General features: G+C 48.6%; 1 protein-coding gene across 1 annotated transcript in view; it reads left to right on the plus strand.

Moving 5' to 3' along the window:
- The window catches only part of LOC147124355 (uncharacterized), a 347,592-nt gene that overhangs the window by 232,903 nt on the left and 92,306 nt on the right, over nucleotides 1-22,383 (plus strand). The window contains exons 9-10 of the mRNA XM_085985501.1: nucleotides 10,030-10,184; nucleotides 15,805-15,882. Coding sequence (XP_085841627.1) covers nucleotides 10,030-10,184; nucleotides 15,805-15,882 — 233 coding nt within the window. The remainder of the gene's footprint in view (nucleotides 1-10,029; nucleotides 10,185-15,804; nucleotides 15,883-22,383) is intronic.

Consider the following 22,383-nt stretch of genomic DNA (forward strand, 5'->3'; position numbering starts at 1 on the left):
CCCTCGAGTGCAAGGTGTGGTAGATGGCACTCATATGGGCATCAAAGCTCTTCATTATTGAAACATATAAGATTGTGAAGGGGTTGGATCGGGTGGATGCGGGGAGGATGTTCCCGATGATGGGTGAAACTAGAACTAGGGGGCATAGTCTTAGAATAAGGGGCTGCTCTTTCAAGACTGAGATGAGGAGGAACTACTTCACTCAGAGGGCGGTAGGTCCATGGAATATGCTGCCCCAAAAAGCTGTAGAAGCTACATCATTACATAAATTTAAAACAGAAATAGACAGTTTCCTAGAAGTAAAGGGAATTAAGGGTTATGGGGAGCGGGCAGGAATTTGGACATGAGTCTAGGTTCGGATCGGTCATGGCCCTGTGGGTAGCGGAGCGGGCCCAGGGGCCGTGTAGCCTGATCCTGCTCCTATTTCGTGTGTCTAATTCTGTTAGATTCAGGAGATGGTTCTGTGATAGTGGATTGGCGGTTAGGATCAGATCAGCCATGATCTTATTGAATGGCGGAGCAGACTCGAGGGGCCGATTGGCCTACTCCTGCTCCTATTTCTTATGTTCTTATGTTCATTTTATGTGTGCACAAAGGGGTAATGGTTTGCACAGCGCTTGAAATGGTACCTCCCAGAATGAGGCTCACAGCTTATGTTTGTGGCATGGCTCAATGACCCCACAAGAAAAGTGAGCAATATTGAGGAGTATAGTTGCCTTCCCCTTCATCCTAATACAAGCAAGGCACTTCCTTATTTGGAGCCGGGTACGAGGGACCACGTTGACTCGTTTGGCAAACTCCCTTCATGCAGGTGGCACCTGTGCTTTTACCAGAGGTTGACATTTGGCCCCAAATAGAGTCACCCTCCTTTGGCACATCATGTGTCACAGGATTAACATCAAAAGTGGCCGTGCCGCCCACCTGTCTCCACTTCATCATTGTAAACAATTAGTCAATTGTTCTATCACCAGCACAACATCTCGGTTTCTTGTGAACTGCAGCCCTTTAAAAGCTGCTCCCTTGCTGAATTTCATGATCCTCAGCCAAGTGTGCTGCAGGCCAAACAATTCCTTTGACTGTACCCTAGTCAAATGAAGAGGTGGGCGTTATATCAAAAGATTCCACACAGCTCATATCACTACAAGCTTGCACACACTTGAAATTTTCAATAGCAAAAAAATCAGTTCAGGTATAATAATTCCTGTTTTATACAACTCTAGTACTAAGCAACTTTTATCTGTCCATTATAAGATATTGTGTAGAACAGAATTGCTTCACTACAATTACAATATGTTGGTTGACTGGAGCAAAGTATTGTGGCTGAAGGTTCCTCTGCAGTGCCATAGGCTCCAACATAATGGTGTTCAATTTCAGACCAGCAATCTTATTGTGTTACTGAAAGCTGACAGTTTGTTCTCTATGTTCTTTTATGAAGGCATTTCCCTCACAATCATTACAACAGTTAATATCATGCTACTACTTGCCCAAATCAATTCGGCAGTTTTAACCAGCTGCATTAGTGTTCAATAGAGTTCATCATACCATATAGAATTTCTGTTTTTCTTATATGTGAGGACAAACATTTTTCTCTTTTTCTATCTGGTACCTGTATCAACTACAACAGAGAAGGCAGGTGTCTTGATTTCAAACCTCCTCCATTGACTCTCTGAACTGGCACAGGCAGCCCAGGGATACCCCTGAGTAACTCCCAACAGCAATACAGCTGGAACTGTGGCTTGAGCAGAGTGGTGAGAGAAGGAAAGTGAGATTAAGCCTCATCTCTGTCTTGTGCATAGGCATTACATCAGACCAATCAATTGGGTTTGCTTTATCAAGCATTTTGTTTGAATGAGCCATCTGCAAAGGTGATTCATTTTTATGTGTGTGTGTGTAGAGCAGTCAATTCTTGGAATAACATAAACAGACAAGTAGAAGCCTCATTAGCAGGAATTGCAGAATAATCTTTAGAAATGAGCTATTTTCATATATTATTGTTTTCCTTTCATGCAGAAATACTACTGCAGCTTTCAAAAGTTTAAGGGGGTTATTTTGGTGAAAGGGTGAAAACGGGCACTAAATGGGTGCTGTGCTAATAAGACACGCCTGTTGAAAGTCTGTTTTTAGCACGCAATTTTGGTCCTAATTGGCGATTACCATAATTTGAATTTGCCTGGAGGTGTTAAAACAGACACTTGCAGGTTTAGCACTCAAGTGCTGATTGGACGCAATTTTTGTGGAGCAGGATATGTGTACTCCATGCACCTACTTCCACTGTAGGTGTGGAGTGCGCTGGCTGACATACAGCAGCAGGTTTCAGGACATCTCAGGGACCAAGTGAGAGGGCGCACAGTTTGAAGGACGCAGCCCTGGAGGTCCTGGTGGAGGAGGTTCAGAGAAGGAGGGATGTCAGGGGAGAAGGAGTCCACTTTGCCCTCCTGTCCCTTTCGCTCCTGCAGCAGCTAGTGCTCTGCCCAGACACCTAGCAAGATGCCCTTGACCAAGCACTCCCTTTCTCCTGGTGGCTACTTATAAGGTATCCAATAAGGTAGTATAGCACAGCACTTACTCTTTTTAGGTGAAGTCCTCAGAGAATTTCTGAAATAAACGTTGATAGAGTGTTGGTGAAGTCACCTGATGTGTTTCGCAAGGCCTCTTTATACTTCGAGCAGCAAGGGATAAAAGGTGATATACCTTTAAGTAGTGCTCGAAATCCTCTGCAGCGACTTGTTTACTCCCAATCAGCTGGTTGCCATTAGGAGAGGGCGTTAGGCCAAGCGCGAGCCACCAAAACGCCGTGCAGCCTCCTTAATGAGCGCTAGCAGACAATTTAAATGACAATCAGCCCGTTAACCATCCTCCGGGCAGCCATTCCTAGCGCAAGCTTCAACTCCTGGAAGGGTGGAAGGTGGTATACAAAAAGACAAACACAGACACAGAGAGGTCCTAAAGCAAGAAATCACACAACACCAGGTTATAGTCCAACAGCTTTATTTGAAATCACTAGCTTTCGGAGCGCTGCTCCTTCTTCAGGTGAAGTGGAGAAATGCATAAAGGCACAGCTTATATAGTCAGAGAATCATGTCAGATGTTTACAGGTAACCTTTCCAACTGTTAGAAGGTTACCTGTAAACATCTGACATGATTCTCTGACTATATAAGCTGTGTCTTTATGCATTTCTCCACTTCACCTGAAGAAGGAGCAGCGCTCCGAAAGCTTGTGATTTCAAATAAAGCTGTTGGACTATAACCTGGCGTTGTGTGATTTCTTACATTTGTCCACCCCAGTCCAACTCCGGCATCTCCACACCACAGGTCCTAAAGCAGCAGACAACAACTCACAATTATACAGTGAGCTTAAAGTATAAAATGTATTGTCACTTTTCCAAGTAGTAGTAAGAGGAATACAACACCAAAGCAAGGAAGAGACTTTAGGAGTAGTGATTGGGCAAAAAGATGGGTTTTGAGAACATCTTGAAAAAAGTAGAGAGACAGAGGGCTAAAAATTGGAGTAGGCCCGAAAACGGGTGCTGGGATAGCGATGTGCGATCGACCCACGCCTGTTGAAACTAGTGCAGGCAGAACGCGACATTCATGCTGCCTGCTAATTAATATGATTGATGCGTGCAGCCAAGCGATGAGAGCGCGGCTGAGCACTGTCTGATGAAAGGTCATCGACCTGAAACGTTAACTCTGTTTCTCTCTCCACAGATGCTGCCTGACCTGCTAAGTATTTCCAGCATTTTCTGTTTTTATTTTAGCTCTATTTAAAGCTAGCCTCCAGTTTTAAACACAGTCTGCACTTCTTAAAGGGACGGTGCATTCTGTATTCACCACCTCATTGTATTTGTTGTCAGGCAGTTACGGCTCAACAGGGCAGAGAAAGGGCACCGAGGTTCTCGGACGCAGAGCGGGAGGCCTTAGTGCAGGGGGTTGAATGGAGGAGAAAGCTCCTCTAGCCGCAGGCGGCCAGAAGGCCCTCCAGACTCACAGTAAAAAGGCAGTGGGAGTAGATAACTGAAGGAGTCACTGCAGGAATCTTTCCCCAAGGAACTGGATCCAGTCCCGAAAGAAGTTTAATGACCTCACACGAGTGGTCAAGGTCAGTGAATGCATCATCAAATGTCATAGCCCACCATCGGCATCACAAGCCTCACACACTGCTCACATTTTGCACCACACCCCATCACTCACCTACCAACAATCTCTACCAAACACAACCCAAACCTCATATTCATAGCTTCAACTCACCCACACACACTTACCACTGTTACAAGCTTCACACCCACATCTCACAACTTGCACACACTGCCAGCTATTCAATCATGACAGGCACATCACCCAAACACATTGCACCACACTCACTGACACACTTCCCTTTCTCTTGCAGGCCAAGGTGGTGCATAACAGGAGACAGCAGCAGCTAACCGGCGGGGGATAAGCACGGCTGCACACACTGACCCAGCTGGAGGAGACTGTGCTGCACATTTTTGGAGGGGATGTCATTGAGGCCGTGGCAATCGGCGAGGCTGAAACCTAATCCTCCTACTCAAATCGCACTTCTCCCTCAACCCACAATCTCTACTCACTTACAAGCTGCTGATGCTGTAAACATGCACCTCTTGCTTTCACCCCCTCCCCTCACCACAACACTATCCTTGTGCCTTGCTCCTTTCAGATACCCATATTCAAGCTTCCCAGCCAGTGCAGGAAGAACAAGGGGAAGGTAATGGAGAAGAAGAGACACCATCACTCGATCTCACACTTGCAGGCACCAGCTCAGAAACTGGCACTGCACGTACTTTAGAAGGTAGTATAGAGGCGGGATCTGCATGTGGTGAGTCACTGGGCATGAGTGGCCTGCAGCCAGGGCAGGAGAAAGGGTAGCGCAGGTGCCAGCTCCCCAGATGGCGAATTTCACATGAGTTCTGCTGCAGAGGAGTCAGATGAGGACTTCAGTGGAGCAGCCTTCAGAAGAAGATGGGCATGCACACAGAAATGCTTGGTGCATTGGCAGGCCTACAAGAGAGCCTGCTGTCACTGTCAAGGTGCATGGAAGAGTCTGGCTCCAACCGTGCACAGGGCTTTGCGCAGAGCTTGGAACCCATGTTTTCCAGGATGGAAGTGATGGGCAAATCAATTAGAGCATGTGTGGACCCAACCATGATGCAGGGTCTGATGGGCGATGTCTCAGCTTCCATTGTAGCACAAGTGTAAGCGACCCAATGTCTGAATGCTGCAGTGGAAGCTCAGAATTCTGTCATGCAAGCTCAGGCTGCTCTCATGCAAGGCCAGCTTGCTGCCACACAAGCTCAGACTGCTGCTATTGTGGCTACATTTGCCAGTGTGGAAAGGGGCTTGCAGGGTGTCACAGCAGTCCAGCAATCTGTCCTGCAACAGATTACTAGGATTGCTGAGGCACCGTCCGGGGGAGTGGCAATGGTTCCACGGTACACAAAGCTGCTGTCCTCTCTCAGGGTTCACTGATGTCCTTTAGGGAAGAAAATCTGCCGTCCTTACCTGGTCTGGCCTATATGTGACTCCAGACCCACAGCAATGTGATTGACTCTTAACTGCCCTCTGAAATGGCCGAGCAAGCCACTCCGTCATAACAAACCGCTACGAAACACAATAATAAGAATGAAACCGGACGGACCACCCGGCATCAACCTCGGCACCGGCGACGGACACGACAACAGCACACCCAGCCCAGTCGACCCTGCAAAGTAATCCTCACCAACATTTGGGGACTTGTGCCAAAATTGGGAGAGCTGTCCCACAGACTAGTTAAGTAACAGCCTGACATAGTCATACTCACAGAATCATATCTTTCAGCCAATGTCCCAAACTCCTTGATCTCCATCCCTGGGTATGTCCTGTCCCACCGGCAGGACAGACCCACCAGGGGTGGCGACACAGTGGTATACAGTCGGGAAGGAGTGGCCCTGGGAGTCCTCAACATTGACTCCGGACCCCATGAAGTCTCATGGCTTCAGGTCAAGCATGGGTAAGGAAACCTGCTGCTGATCACCACCTACCGCCCTCCCTCAGCTGATGAATCAGCACTCCTCCATATTGAACACTGCTTGGAAGAAGCACTGAGAGTAGCAAGGGCACAGAATGACCGAGTCTTGAAGGACATAACTGCCAGTCTAGGCCTGCGACAGGTGGTGAGAGAACCAACACGAGGGAAAAACCGACTTGGCCTCGTCCTCACCAATCTACCTGTCGCAGATGCATCTGTCCATGACAGTATTGGTAGCAGTGACCACCGCGCAGTCATTGTGGAGACGAAATCCCGTCTTCACACTGAGGACACCCTCCATCGTGTTGTGTGACACTACCACCGTGCTAAATGGTATAGATTCAGAACAGATCTAGCAGCTCAAAACTGGGCATCCATGAGGCACTGTGGGCTATCAGCAGCAGCAGAATTGTATTCCTCCACAATCTATAACCTCATGGCCTGGCATATCCCTCACTCTACCAATACCATCAAGCCAGGGGACCAACCCTGATTCAATAAGGAGTGTAGAAGAGCATGCCAGAAGCAGCACCAGGTGTACCTAAAAATGAGGTGCCAACCTGGGGAAGCTGCAACACAGGACTACATGCATGCTAAAAAGCGGAAGCAGCATGCTATAGACAAGGCTAAGCGATCCCACAATGAACGGATCAGATCAAAGCTCTGCATTCCTGCCACATCCAGTCGTGAATGGTGGTGGACCATTAAACAACTAACGGGAGGAGCAGGCTCCATGAATATCCCCATCCTCAATGATGGTGGAGCCCAGCACATGAGTGCAAAAGACAAGGCTAAAGCGTTTGCAACCATCTTCAGCCAGAAGTGCCGAGTGGATGATCCATGAGGTCCCCAACATCACAAAAGTCAGTCTTCAGTCAATTCGATTCACTCCACGTGATATCAAGAAATGACTGAGTGCATTAGATACAGCAAAGGCTATGGGCCCCTGACAATATCCCGGCTGTCGTGCTGAAAACTTGTGCTCCAGAACTAGCCGTGCCTCTAGCCAAGCTGTTCTACTACAGATACAACACTGGCATCTACTCAACAATGTGGAAAACTGCCCAGGTATGTCCTGTCCATAAAAAGCAGGACAAATCCAATTACTGCCAATTACCACCCCATCAGTCTACTCAATCATTAGCAAAGTGATGGAAGGTGTCATCGATAGTGCTATCATGCGGCACTTACTGATCATTAACCTGCTCACCGATGCTCAGTTTGGGTTCCACCTGGTCCACTCAGCTCCCGACCTCATTACAGCCTTGGTCCAAACATGGACAAAAGAGCTGAATTCCAGGGGTGAGGTGAGAGTGACTGCCCTTGACATCAAGGCAGCATTTGACCGAGTTTGGCATCAAGGAGCCCTAGTAAAACTGAAGTCAGTGGGAATCGGGGGGGGGGAACGCTCCACTGGCTGTAGTCATACCTTGCACAAAGGAAGATGGTTGTGGTTTTTGGAGGTCAATCACCTCAACCCCAGAACATCACTGCAGGAGTTCCTCAGGGCAGTGTCCTAGGCCCAACCATCTTCAGCTGCTTCATCAATGACATTCCCTCCATCATAAGGTGAGAAGTGGGGATGTTCACTGATGATTGCGCAGTGTTTAGTTCCATTCGCAACTCCTCAGATAATGAAGTATGCAGTAAAAACCTGGACGACATTCAGGCTTGAGCTGATAAGTGGCAAGTAACATTCACGCCACACAAATGCCAGGCAATGACTATCTCCCACAAGAGAGAGTCTAACCACCTCCCCTTGACATTCAACGGCATTACCATCACCAAATCCCCCACCATTAACATCCTGGGGTCACCATTGACCAGAAACTTAACTGGACCAGCCACATAAATACTGTAACCACAAGAGCAGGCCAGAGGCTAGGTATTCTGCGGCGAGTGTCTCACCTCCTGACTCCGCAAAGCCTTTCCACCATCTACAAGCACAAGTAATGAGTGTGATGGAATACTCTCCACTTGCCTGGATGAGTGCAGCTCCAACAGCAGTCAAGAAGCTCGACACCATCCAAGACAAAGCTGCCCGCTTGATTGGCACCCCATCCACCACCTTAAACATTCACTCCCTCCACCACTGGTGTACCGTGGCTGCAGTGTGTTCCATCTACAAGATGCACTGCAGCAACTCGCCAAGGCTTCTTCAACAGCACCTCCCAAACCTGCGACCTCTTCCACCTAGAAGGACAAGGGCAGTATGGGAACACCATCACATGCAAATTCCCCTCCAAGTCACACACCACCCTGACTTGGAAATATATCGCCGTTCCTTCATCGTCGCTGAATCCTGGAAATTGAAAGAACAAAAGGAAAGTTCTGTGATAGGATGGAAGGCAGGAGAGATTAAGAAACAAAAGTGATGATGATGCAAGGCAAAAGGAGATAGTAATGGGACAAGTTAAGAAACAAAAGATGCCTCTAAATGAAATGTAAATGGCAATGGCAGAATGATTGACAGCTGACGTGAGAGGGAGAAAAAAAATGAAAAGAAAATAGGGTAAGAGGTTATGGTCTGAAATTGTTGAACTCGATGTTGAGTCCAGAAGGCTGTAAAGTGCCTAATCGAAAGATGAGGTGCTGTTGCTCGAGCTTATGTAGAGCTTCATTAGAACAATGTAAGAGGCCAAGGATGGAGAGATTAGAGTGGGATTGGCGCGGAGAATTAAAGTGACAAATGACCGGAAGCTCGGGGTCACGCTTACGGACTGAATTGAGGTGTTCTGCAATGCTGTCACCCAAACTGCGTTTGGTCTCCCCAATGTAGAGGTGACAGTATCATGAGCAGCGAATAGAGTATACTAAATTGCAAGAAGTACTGTACAAGTAAATCGGTGTTTCACCTGGAAGGAGTGTTTGGGGCCCTGGACAGTGGGAAGGGAGGAGGTAAAAGGGCAGGTGTTGCATCTCCAGCACTTGCACGGGAAGATGCTGGACGAAGGGGAAGGGGTGTTGGTGATAGCGGAGTGGACCAGGGTGTCGCGGAGGGAGTGGTCCCTTCGGAATGCTGAAAGGGGGGGAGGGGAAGATGTGTTTGGTGGTGGGAATCACGTTGGAGGTGGCGGAAATGGCAGAGGATGATCCATTGAATGTGGAGGCTGGTGGGGTGAAAGGTGAGGACAAGGGGAACCCAATTGTGGTTCTGGGAGGGCAGGGAAGGGGTGAGAGCAGAAATGCGGGAAATGGAACGGACACGGTCGAGGGCCATGTCAACCATGGTAGAGGGGAATCCTCAGTTGAGGAAAAAGGAAGACATATTGGAAGCACTAGTATGGAAGGTGGCATCGTCAGAACAGATGCGGCGGAGACGGAGAAATTGGGAGAATGGAATAGAGTCCTTACAGGAAGCGCGGTGGGAGGAAGTGTAGTCCAGGTAGCTGTGGGAGTCGGTGGGCTTATAGTGGATGTTGATCGATAGCCTATCCCCAGAAATGGAGACAGAGAAGTCGAGGAAGGGAAGGGAAGAGTCGGAGATGGACCATGTGAAGGTGAGGGAAGGGTGGAAATTGGAAGCAAAGTGAATGAAATTTTCTAGTTCAGGGCGAGAGCAGGAAACGGCACCAATACAGTCATCAATGTACCAGAAAAAGAGGTGAGGGAGGGGACCTGAGTAGGACTGGAACAAAGAGTGTTCCACATATCCCATGAAAAGGCAGGCATAGCTAGGACCCATGCGGGTTCCCATAGCAACACCTTTCATTTGGAGAAAGTGAGTGGAGTCAAAGGAGAAGTTGTTCAATGTGAGAACAAGTTCAGCCAGGCGAAGGAGGGTGGTGGAAGGGGACTGGTTGGGTCTCTGTTGAAAGGAAGAAGTGGAGCGCCCTCAGGCCATCCTGGTAGGGGATGGAGGTGTAGAGGGATTCATCTAAGCAGCATTGTGCCTGAATATATCTAAGAAAAATCTTTTGTCAACAAATTGAATCATACATATTGTGAATTATGATGTTAAGTTAATTCTGGTTCCTATTTTAAAAGCAACATTTCCCAACACACAGGAACTGAATGTTACAAGCTGCAGTGGGCCAAAACTGACAGGAGACACAATTCTGCTTCATGCAAGTGCAGTTTGCCGCAAGCTAACTTCTGTGGATGTCAGTTGGACAGCCGCTACCAGCAAAGGCATCGTAGCACTGGCTCAGGCCTCCTCACGGTATGTGCCTCATATTTTGCTACAGGTGGCTTATATTAACTCTGCTAGTGATTGGTGGAAATAGAATTTATTTTTAAATTACTTTTACAATCAGGTTTTAAAGACTTAATTCTTTTGCTAAAGAAATACTCCAGATAAGACCATTAAAACACGAGTAGCTGTACATAAACTGCCCCCCCCCCCCAAATAAAAATGTTCCTGTAGGTTTTTTAAGAAAATATTGCCACATGTTGGCTGGCCTCTCAATCCGGGTTACCTTTCTCCTGCTGTTTCTGAGGCTGAGGCACTAAAACAGGTTTGGGTGTTTACTGCGGATGCTGGAAATCTAGAATAAAAACTGAAAATGCTGGAAATACTCAGCAGGTCTGGCAGCATCTGTGGAGAGAGAAACAGAGTTAACGTTTCAGGTCGATGACCCTTCGTCAGAACTGGAAAAAATTGGAGATGTAACAGATTTTAAGCAAGTACAGGGGAACGGGGGAGGGGAGGAAAGAACAAAAGGGAAGGTCTGTGATAGGATGGAAGGCAAGGAGAGATTAAATGACAAAAGGGATAATGGCCCAAGGCAAAAGGAGATGGTAATGGGACAAGTAAAGAAACAAAAGATGGGTCTAGAAGAGGTGCAAATGGGTATAACAGAATGGGTGTTTCCCCTTGGCTCTCAGCACTTATAGGAAACCTTAACAAAATGGCAGCTCTGATTGGGCAATAACATTTGAAATCATTTTTTGTACAAATACTCAAGAGTAAGATTATTGCTAAGATTTATCCTGAAGTACTCTTTAGATATTTAATGTTAGCTAAAAAATATGCTTAGAATTTGTTTTGCTGCTATCTTTTGGTAGCTGAGTGGAATTCTTGATTAGCCTGGGAACGCCCCCCAGATATGCACCAAAGATTGATTTTTTAACACAACGGAGGTGGGCCAAAGAAATACAAGTTGCCAAAAAGTTGCGATGGGTAGTTTTGGGTTCCATCCCAAAATGTGCCATACTCTGTGACACGGGATGTACATTAGATGCAAGTACATGGTGTCTGAGTCATGGGATTCATCAGGTTATTCCATTGTTCTCTCTCTCTCTCTCTTCTCTGTGGGTAATTTGGAAAGTAGCAGCCTGTGTGCAGCTTCTGAAGTTACTGCGAGTTTAATGGTTAATTTATATACCTAAATAAAACGTTCTTTTTAACACATCACCGCTACTTTTACTATCTGAAAACTGAGGTGTGTGCATGATGATGCCGTGAGGTTCTCTAACACAACCTCAGGCTCGAAATCCATGACGTGAATTTGGCGGAGAAGTAGGGGAGGTTTGAGCGAGCCTGGGAAAACTACGCTCTTGCGACGAAACTTGACCAGGAGCCGGAATGTGAGCAGGTAGCGACACTTCTCATAGTAATAGGGGAAGAGGTGCGTGAAGTCTACTACACGTGGACAGACTGGGCCGTGAATGGAGACAGGGTCAAGGTAGAGCCAGTGCTGAGGAAGTTCTCTCAGTACTGCCAACCGCGCAAGAATGTTCCTTCTTGAGAGATATAAATTCAGCAGTGTTCCACTCCACAATGCCAGAAGAGATACTCAGAGACTGACTTGTGTTTAGAATTGCGGAGTCGAAGATGTGAGAGAGACAACTTCGAGAGGCTAATCTAACCTTGTCAAAGACAGATGAGATTTATCACGCGACTGAAAGCATGGTGGAGCAACTCAAAGTCATTGGAGAGTTGAAAGGACAGAATGTGAGTGCGATGCTTAGAGCCAAGGAAACCCCACGGCATGACAGAGGCAAGCTTCAGGAAAACGCGAAAGAATCACCAAAGACTCGTGAGTGCTGGAACTGCGGAAAGAAACACGAGTTCCACAAGAGAGAACTTTTCCCAGCCTTTGGGAAGTTGTGCAACAAGCGTGGAAAGAGCAACCATTTTGCAGCAAAATGCCGAAAAAAATTGCCTGCACACAGACAGTCAGCTAGAGCAGTAGATGTAGAGCCAAGGATAAAATAAGCCTTTGTTATCAATGAGGTCAGTCCTATTGGTTTGGATGACGTGGCATATATTACACGTAAATTGGAGTCTGGCAACTACCTAAGATTTCAAATAGACACGAGGGCACAAAGTAGCGTAATTCCACTGGAGCTTTACAACAAAGCAACATGAGATTTTAGGATAGCAAAGGTGGAACCATTGAAGTCAGCGATTGTAGCTTATGACAGTACAAGTCTTCCCATTAGAGGACAGGTACGAATTCTGGTTCAACGTGGTGACTACAGGTGTAAGCTGAACTGTATGCTAGTCGATAGCACGACTATACGATCTCTGCTGGGTAGGAAGGCCTGCCTGGGAATGAACATCAATACGTACAATGATAATGATGAAATTAATATGGCACACTACACATCTGTTTAGATCCGAAAGACTTAAGACTTAAACAAAGCTATCAAAAGAGAGCATTATCCTCTACCAACAATTGAGGATGTAGCTACATGCCTACATGGTGCTAAAGTCTTCACGATTCTCGATGCCTGAAATCGAGAGTCTCGATGAACAGTTGTCATATCTTACAACATTCCACACACCTTTTGGACAATACTGGTACAAGCGTATGCCATTTGGGATCAGCTCAGCACCGGAAGTTTTCCAACGGAAGATACATGAACTGCTGGAAGGACTGCAAGGGATAGAGGTTATTGCAGATGATTTTGTGATGGTGGGTTTTGGAGAAACGCTTGAATTAGTGATTTGAGACCTTGATAAACACCTAGAAGCTTTCCTGCAGCGATCATGGAGTGGTGTTAAACAAAGATAAAATTAAACTTTGTATGCAAGAAGTTCTTTTTATTGGACATGATGCTACAGGAAGAGGACTGTGTGTGGATCCAGCTAAAGTTAAAGCAGTTTTGAAGATGCCGACACCGACTGATGTAGCAGAGATCTAGCGACTGCTTGGTGTTGTTCAATATCTGCCTAAGTTTCTCCCGCATCTGTCAGACATCACGAAACCACTCAGAGATTTAATGCAGAAGGACGCAGAGTGGTTCTGGGGAGAATCGCAAGAATTGGCGGTGCAATGACTTAAAGTAGCAGTCACCAGCACGCCAGTTGTTGGCTATTATAATCTCAAGGTAGAAGTCACTTTACAATGTGATGCATCAAGGGCATTGACAGCAGCAGAGATGAGATACGCACAGATCGAGGAAGAACTTCTTGCGATAGTGTTCGCCTGTGATAAATTTGAAGCCTACATCTATGGTCAAGGTCATCGTGGCCCTCAATCTCTTTGCCAGCAGATCCTTCCAGTCTGCAGCAGGAGACATATCTAACATCTCACAGTTCTCCGTCCATCGCTGCATCCGGGAGGTCACTGAGGCTCTCTTTACCAGGAGAAGGAACGTTGGCTTCTGTCTCTCCAGAGAGAAGTAGGACAAGCGGGCATGTGGCTTTGCCAGGATAGCTGGCATCCCCATGGTGCAGTGCGCCATCGACTGCACCCACGTGGCTTTGCGGGCGCCGCATGACAATCCTGAGATCTTACGTAACCGCAAAGGCTACCACTCACTTAATGTGCAGTTGATGTGCGACCACGCACAGCGAATCCTCAATGTCGAGGGAGGGAGGAAGCAGGCAGACTATCAGCCTTCCGGACGGGCTGTCCATGACCGGCTCAGCAGACTCTGATTCGCATGAGTGAAACCCCAGATCCCTGTTGCTCACCACATTCCCATCATACCATCCCTGTCTCATGGTATATCACAGTGTCCTCCTGGGTGCAAAGCTGAAATGAAAGATACCACAAAAGATTCCAAACACAATAAATAAATGTATCTATTATCATATCACGCATATTCACATTAATACTATGAACTAATCACCCTTGTGCAATCCCTTAGTGTCTGTCTTTCGTGTGCCCTTTCCTGATCTAGTGATCCTACGTAGTGCTCCCCCAGTGGCTGTAGCACGGCTGGTGGAAGCTGCTGGGTTTCCATGTGGGAGACATCAGATGGCCTTACAGGATGAATTCAACCAGCTGTGGACCTAGAAGGCCCAGCTGTAGACTGCACCACCTCAGCATTTGTGGCAGCAGTCTGGGCTGGCTGGCTGACAGGCAGCGACAAGGGCAATGGCGGGGTGGCAGTGGTGGGAGGAAGAATGCTGTCATCCTGCGAGAGGACAACAGGTTTCTGCTCCACTGACCCACTACCACTCCCCCAGAGCGGCGCCTCAGCATTCCTAGCAATCTATTGGAGCACAGATTGCTGGCCTGCTGCGACACCTTGAAAACCCTGATTGATGGTGGTAAACCCAACCATGATGGCAGCAGTCAGAGCTTGCGTTGGTTCAAGGTGAGACTGCATGAGAGCTGTCTGAGCGTGGGTGGCCTCAAGCCGAGACTGCATGACAGCGGTCTGAGCTTGGGTGGCATCATGCTGAGACTGCATGAGAGCAATCAAAGCTTGGATGCCACCAAGCAGAGACTGCATGAGAGCAGCCTGAGATTCTGCTGCAGCACTAAGATGTGTCGCTTCCGCCTGTGCTGCAATGGAAGCCGTGGTCTCTCTGGGAGTGTACCATCTTTTGCAGACTGGAAATCCTAGGTTCCATGCTCTGCGCAGAGCCCCATGCAATGTTGGACGCGGACTCCTCCACGCACCTTGACATTGCCGAGAGGCTCTCTGGCAGGCTTGCCATTGCACCTATCATCTCCGTGTGCATGCCCATCACCCTTCTTCTAAAGGCCTCCCCATCGAGGTCCTCATCTGAGTCATGTGCAGCAGAACTCGCCCTAGGAAGCTGGCCCCCGAGCTACCCTTTCGCCCTGGCCTTGCTGCAGCCCACCTGTGCCCGTGCCTCACCCTGTGCAGGTCCTGCAACTACACGAGCCTTTAAATAACACTACTGCCAGAATCTGAGCTGGTGTCTGCGAGTGAGGGATGCAGTGGTGCGGTGTCTTCTTCCTCCTCTTCTCCCCCCTCGCGCTCATCGGTGCCCTCGGGGACAGGCTGCTCGGGTGCTTGCTGATTGTCTGAAAGCAGAAAGGCACAAGAGTCGGGTTATGGTGAGAGGAAGGGGGAGCGGGGGTGGGGAAATGCATGCATATCACCGGAGTAGCTTGAAAATGAGAAAAGATTGGGCTGAGGGGGAAGTAGGGTGTGAGAAGGATTGGGAATGAACGTACCATTGTTGCCCCCAAGGGGGTCAACGTCACTGGTAGCCACGGCATCGACGACGTGGCGCCAAATTATATCCAGCACTTATATCCCCCAATGTTAGTCAAGCTCATAGTTCTTATATCTGTAAACTACTAAAAACAATAAAGTGTGTCTCTGCAGGGGGAATAATTGCAAAGCATTTAAACTTATTCTTTTGCTATTCTGACTTTCACTTTACAGATAAATTTATTTTCAGGTTTTTGTGGTTTTCTTGAAATTTAAAGCAATGGAACTGGCACATGTGCTCTACCTTCCTCCCATACCACTCAAAGAAAAAATAATCAGATAGCTGTACTTCAGCTAAAAGAAGCCAATAATTGTTACTTGTCCTACAGTTTACAGTTTCCAAATAACAAATTTTCTGCTTTGTGTGTGTGTGTACAAAACTATACAGCATCCAAATAATGTGTTTGATGTAGCCTTTACAGACTCCTCGTCAATGGATGCCAGCTCACAGATGAAAGCATCAATATTTTGATTAAAAAGCACAGAACAAGGTAATGTCTTTTCTTTACTGCTAACATTGACCTGTGGTGATGTCTTTTGGTAAAAAGTAAGGCTCTCGAGCACATCTAAAGAAAAGATTAGGAACAGTGGTTTGACCATGAGGTCTTCTTTGGGTTTACCCCTGTGCAAGAACAAAAGTGAGCTGAGACATGGGGCAGATTTTCCTCTTACTGCACTTGGACATATTGGATCACCTGGGCTCAGCACATGTAGCAAAATCGAGCAGTAAGGATTGTACACCTATAACAACCTGCCGATTTTTTTTTTTGTATATTATTTTAAATGGATGGAATGTTAGGTGGCCTCCATTACAGGCATGCGTTCCTCTCCGCTTAGTTTTCCTTTATACACTGCACCCAAGTGATCCAATGCACCCAAGCACAGTAATAGAAAATCTGTCTCATGGAGAAGAGCACAAGATGTTTATGAGGGAAGGAGACAAGGCTGGAAACATTCTGGCATCCTAGTGAATGCGTGCACATTACATTTTGATAGGGCCCACTAAACTATGAGTGTATTAGAGTCTGTTGGAAGTCCAGAAAATGTTTATGTTCCAAGCAGTGTTGTATCTGTTAACTTTCTTATCACCTCATTATACTAAGGGCCCCATTGTGAAGAAGGCATATTAAACCGTACCACTTCACTTGTGTTAGTGGAGTTACACTGCCCTGTCACTGGTGCTCTGATTGCCTAAGCTCCAAGCCCCATTGCCCATGCACAATTCACGGCAGCGCGATGCAAATGTGAGTTGTGTATAAAGTTGCGGAAGAGTGTGCTACTCATTTCTCTTGGTAACACACACATTCTAACTACTTGCTGGTGTGAGTCTACTTGTGCTGGTTAGTAGATGGTGCAGTTTCAATATGCTGTATGAGGATGTGATGCAGCAGTATTGATCAGTCTGACTCACTGATAGAGGACCGATTGGAAGCTGGTGCTCTGACTCATGATGGTACTTTGCTACAATTCTTTTTAAATTTCACAGATATGACAAAAAGAAAATCGATGGTTTTTGAAATGCTGCTAAAGTAAGAACTTTTCAAGCATCTCATTGAATTTTTTTTCTTGACACCTTTTCCCATTTTTATTCTTCTGCAGGTAACTTAGAAAATATCCTCCTCCAGATAGGAAGGTGGGACAGACTTGATCGTTAATTTTACCAACAACGGCAGGCTATAAAGTGTAGTTTTAGCCAACGTGTGACATTTTTTTTAAATGCCGGAGGATTAGCAAATTCCCACCCCTGATGGTTGGAATGTGGTGTCTAAATGGTTTAGATTGAGATACTAAGCCGTTCCACATCATGACACTTTGTCATTTACATTTTCTGAATAGATTAATGTGAATGTTATATTTGGTATATAAGTCCAAGGCTCTAGATGAAGATGACAAAATAGCCAATACAGTTTTTCATTGCTATGGATACATAATTGGAGTCCTGTAATTAATTTTGTAGAAAGTCTGAACTGAATTATGTTATTTTTTGTTACCAGTATAATGTTTAAGCTGTATAGCCCAGCAAGCAACCAAGGTCTCTTCAAAGCCATCTGCTGTTTCAAGTAATTAGTGCCACTTTATGTCCTGAATGTGATGTTCTCACTTCATAAATTAGCACTGCAGTACTAAGAGTCAGTATATTCAGTCAGAATGGAGTCATGTGACACAAGTACACTTACATAAGAAATAACATTTGAATCTCCAGCATTCTGATATTGGCATGATCTTTGGTTTTGGCTATTGTGATCTTGTTTTATTTCTTACTAATGTTCTCCTCATTGCCATCAGAGCAATTGTGACTAAAACTTATCACTAGATCTGCAAGTAGTGAAAGACACAGCAGAATGTTTTACAGCATGTACAGCGGAATCCAGTTACAATGATTTGAGTTGGACAAGTGCCCAAATGATCATTATCCTAAGGTGGCAATATCATTGTTATGTTCATAAATAACTAGACGTTTTCATTATGAACAGCTAGCTTGAGCTAGTCATTTATTCAGCCATGTGGACTAGTGTACAGGCATCCATCTTGACTACTGCCTTGTGGGTAGCCCACTACTAAACATACAGCTCCACCTAGTGTACCATTCTAGAATGACATGTTACTGATCATTACAATCATGATGTTTAGATTGCCAGCGAGTACCTTTGTTGAAGAGCTGAGCAATGCTCCGAGCTACCACTTGCATCGAACTGTCGGAGTGACACTCCACTCATGCGTTTCGGTGAAGAATGGCACACACACATGGGGCTCCGGTTGGGAAGTCGTGGGTCTGAAGCCCCTGATTTTCTGTCCATTCATTTAAATGGATGGAAAATTATGAGCTGCGGGTCCGCAATTTCCCAACTAGCACTTTCTGTGAACACCACTCTTCGCAGGAAGTGCCCGATCAGATAATCAGCAATTGTAAATGAACTTTTAGTGCCTTGAAATGCCACTAACACCTAGAAGGGGACAAGGCTCACAATTTTTCCATTTATAAATGCCATAATACCCATACTTGCTGCATTAAATGTAGGTTACCTGAAATTCCTGGGTTGGGGAAAGGTGTAAGTTGGCAATTATGCCTTGGTGGAGTCAGGAACCTTTGATGGGGCAAATGTACACCAGGGTTCTCCTGTTTCAGCGCACACTCTCCCAGTGGCAGTTAGAGCAGAATGATGTCATCCGTCCTAAATTCTGTGACTTCCGCCTTCCCACCCACCCTTGATAATGTGCTTCACTATTTAAAAGGCGCAGTTTGTCAGCACGCAAGGTGTAAGTACTTTCTTTTAAAGAGACATAGTTGAACTTAGGTTGCTTATGGAGATTTTGGCCATATGTTGGGACTCACTGCAGGAAAAGCAAAAAAATGTTTATTCTTAAACTGAAGAACCACCCCCCCCCCCCGCCACATTCTGCATTGCCCTTGAAAACCTTTGTATTTCCAAACAATTACTGAACTAGGATCTCAGGGCTGCTCAATGGGCTTCCCAAAGGGAATTCCACTTTACAGGGCAGCAGGCACATTGGAACACCATCACCTGCAAGTTCCCCTCCAAGTCACACACCATCGTCGCTGGGTCAAAATCCTGGAACTCCCTCCCTAACAGCACTGTGGGAGTACCTTCACCGCACGGACTGCAGCAGTTCAAGAAGGTGACTCCCCACCACCTTCTCAAGGGCAATTAGGGATGGACAATAAATGCTGGCCTTGCCGGCGCCACCCACATCCCATGAATGAATTTTTAAAAATCTATATGCTGGACAAAGAGGAACAAGTAGGAACCTGTAACGGAAGACAGACTAATCAGGCAGCACCAGAGAAGAGCCAGACCAACCCAGCACTACCAATCCAGCAGGATCTGTAGACCCAGGTACATTTTCCAATACCTTTTTCAGGAGCTCTTTCTCAGGAGGATGTGCTTCAGACAGGGAGCTTTGGAGAACTTTGTTGCTCCAGCCAAATTTTCAACCAATGTCTACAGTGTGGACAGCTCTGACTGTGACAAAGAAAGTGACCGCAGCACTCAACTTTTATACCATAGGCTCATTGCTGGGAGCTACATGAGTTTTTGCCAGATCAGTCAATTGGCTTTGTACTCCTCTATAAGGTAAGTCAGTAATGCCCCCTTCGACAGGGCAGCTAAATTTTTACAATTTGACAGTTCTCCTACACAGATGACCCAGGTTGTTGGGCCATTGATTGCACCCATGCAGCATTATATATATTCCAAATATAAACCTCCATATATATTTAAACCGCAAAGCCTTCTATTTCCTAAATGTGCAGCTGGTTTGTGATGACATGTACAGCTTCTTGCATATGAATTCACAACATGCTGGGAACTGATGTGATGCTTTTATACTTCACTAGCTGGAGTGCCCGGCGGTGCCGAGGCTTTTTCGAGGGCATGTTGTTGGTGGAAGAGAGAGAGAGAGCAACTGGGGGGGAAGAGAGAGAGCGACTGGGGGGGAAGAGAGAGAGCGACTGGGGGGGAAGAGAGAGAGTGACTCGGGGGGAAGAGAGAGAGCGACTGGGGGGGAAGAGAGAGAGCGACTGGGGGGGAAGAGAGAGAGCGACTGGGGGGGAAGAGAGAGAGCGACTGGGGGGGGAAGAGAGAGAGCGACTGGGGGGGAAGAGAGAGAGCGACTGGGGGGGAAGAGAGAGAGCGACTGGGGGGGAAGAGAGAGAGCGACTGGGGGGGAAGAGAGAGAGCGACTGGGGAGGAAGAGAGAGAGCGACGGGGGAAGAGAGAGAGCGACTGGGGGGGAAGAGAGAGAGCGACTGGGGGGGGAAGAGAGAGAGCGACTGGGGGGGGAAGAGAGAGCAACTGGGGGGGGAAGAGAGAGCGACTGGGGGGGGAGAGAGAGAGCGACTGGGGGGGGAAGAGAGAGAGCGACGGGGGGGAAGAGAGAGAGAGCGACTGGGGGGGAAGAGAGAGCGACTGGGGGGGAAGAGAGAGAGCGACTGGGGGGGAAGAGAGAGAGCGACGGGGGGAAGAGAGAGAGCGACTGGGGGGGAAGAGAGAGAGCGACTGGGGGGGAAGAGAGAGAGCGACTGGGGGGAAGAGAGAGAGCGACTGGGGGGAAGAGAGAGAGCGACTGGGGGGGAAGAGAGAGAGTGACTGGGGGGGGAAGAGAGAGAGCGACTGGGGGGGAAGAGAGAGAGCGACTGGGGGGGAAGAGAGAGAACGACGGGGGGGGAAGAGAGAGACGACGGGGGGGAAGAGAGAGAGCGACTGGGGGGGAAGAGAGAGCAACTGGGGGGAAGAGAGAGCGACTGGGGGGGGAAGAGAGAGCGACGGGGAAGAGAGAGAGCGACGGGGGGGGAGGAGAGAGAGCGACGGGGGGGAAGAGAGAGAGCGACTGGGGGGAAGAGAGAGAGCGACTGGGGGGAAGAGAGAGAGCGACTGGGGGGGAAGAGAGAGAGCGACTGGGGGGGAAGAGAGAGAGCGACTGGGGGGAAGAGAGAGAGCGACTGGGGGGGAAGAGAGAGAGCGACGGGGGGAAGAGAGAGAGAGCGACTGGGGGGGAAGAGAGAGCGACTGGGGGGGAAGAGAGAGAGCGACTGGGGGGGAAGAGAGAGAGCGACGGGGGGAAGAGAGAGAGCGACTGGGGGGGAAGAGAGAGAGCGACTGGGGGGAAGAGAGAGAGCGACTGGGGGGAAGAGAGAGAGAGCGACTGGAGGAGAAGAGAGAGAGCGACTGGGGGGGAAGAGAGAGAGCGACTGGGGGGGAAGAGAGAGAGCGACTGGGGGGGAAGAGAGAGAGCGACTGGGGGGGAAGAGAGAGAGCGACTGGGGGGGAAGAGAGAGAGCGACTGGGGGGGAAGAGAGAGAGTGACTGGGGGGGGAAGAGAGAGAGCGACTGGGGGGGAAGAGAGAGAGCGACTGGGGGGGAAGAGAGAGAACGACGGGGGGGGAAGAGAGAGACGACGGGGGGGAAGAGAGAGAGCGACTGGGGGGGGAAGAGAGAGCAACTGGGGGGGAAGAGAGAGCGACTGGGGGGGAAGAGAGAGCGACGGGGGGGAAGAGAGAGAGCGACGGGGGGGAGGAGAGAGAGCGACGGGGGGGAAGAGAGAGAGCGACTGGGGAAGAGAGAGAGCGACTGGGGGAAGAGAGAGAGCGACTGGGGGGAAGAGAGAGAGCGATTGGGGGGGAAGAGAGAGAGCGACTGGGGGGAAGAGAGAGAGCGACTGGGGGGAAGAGAGAGAGCGACTGGGGGGGAAGAGAGAGAGCGACTGGGGGGGAAGAGAGAGAGCGACTGGGGGGGAAGAGAGAGAGCGACTGCGGGGGAAGAGAGAGCGACTGGGGGGGACGAGAGAGAGCGACTGGGGGGGAAGAGAGAGAGCGACTGGGGGGGAAGAGAGAGAGCGACTGGGGGGAAGAGAGAGCGACTGGGGGGAAGAGAGAGCGACTGGGGGGAAGAGAGAGAGCGACTGGGGGGGAAGAGAGAGAGCGACTGGGGGGGAAGAGAGAGAGCGACTGGGGGGGAAGAGAGAGAGCGACTGGGGGAAGAGAGAGAGCGACTGGGGGGAAGAGAGAGAGCGACTGGGGGGAAGAGAGAGAGCGACTGGGGGGGAAGAGAGAGAGCGACTGGGGGGGAAGAGAGAGAGCGACTGGGGGGAAGAGAGAGAGCGACTGGGGGGGAAGAGAGAGAGCGACTGGGGGGGAAGAGAGAGAGCGACTGGGGGGAAGAGAGAGCGCGACGGGGGGGAAGGTGGCCCGATGGATCCCTGCGAAGGAAGGAAGAAGGTAAGCTATCCCTCCCTGTCCCACCCCCTCACTCTTTCCCTCCCTGTCCCACCCCTTCACTCTTTCCCTCCCTCACCCTCTCTCTCCCTCCCCCGTCTCTCCCTGCTTTACTCTCCCTCCCCCTCTCCTCACGCTCTCCTCCTCCCTCACCCTCTCTCCCTCCCCCGTCTCTCCCTGCTTTACTCTCTCTCCCTCTCCCTCCTCTCCCCCACCCTCTCTCGCTCCCCTCCCCCCACCCTCTCTCGCTCCCCTCCCC

This window comes from Somniosus microcephalus, chromosome 1, assembly GCF_052327205.1.
Source record: "Somniosus microcephalus isolate GS21.2 chromosome 1, FLI_Smic_1.0, whole genome shotgun sequence".
NCBI lineage: Eukaryota > Metazoa > Chordata > Chondrichthyes > Squaliformes > Somniosidae > Somniosus > Somniosus microcephalus.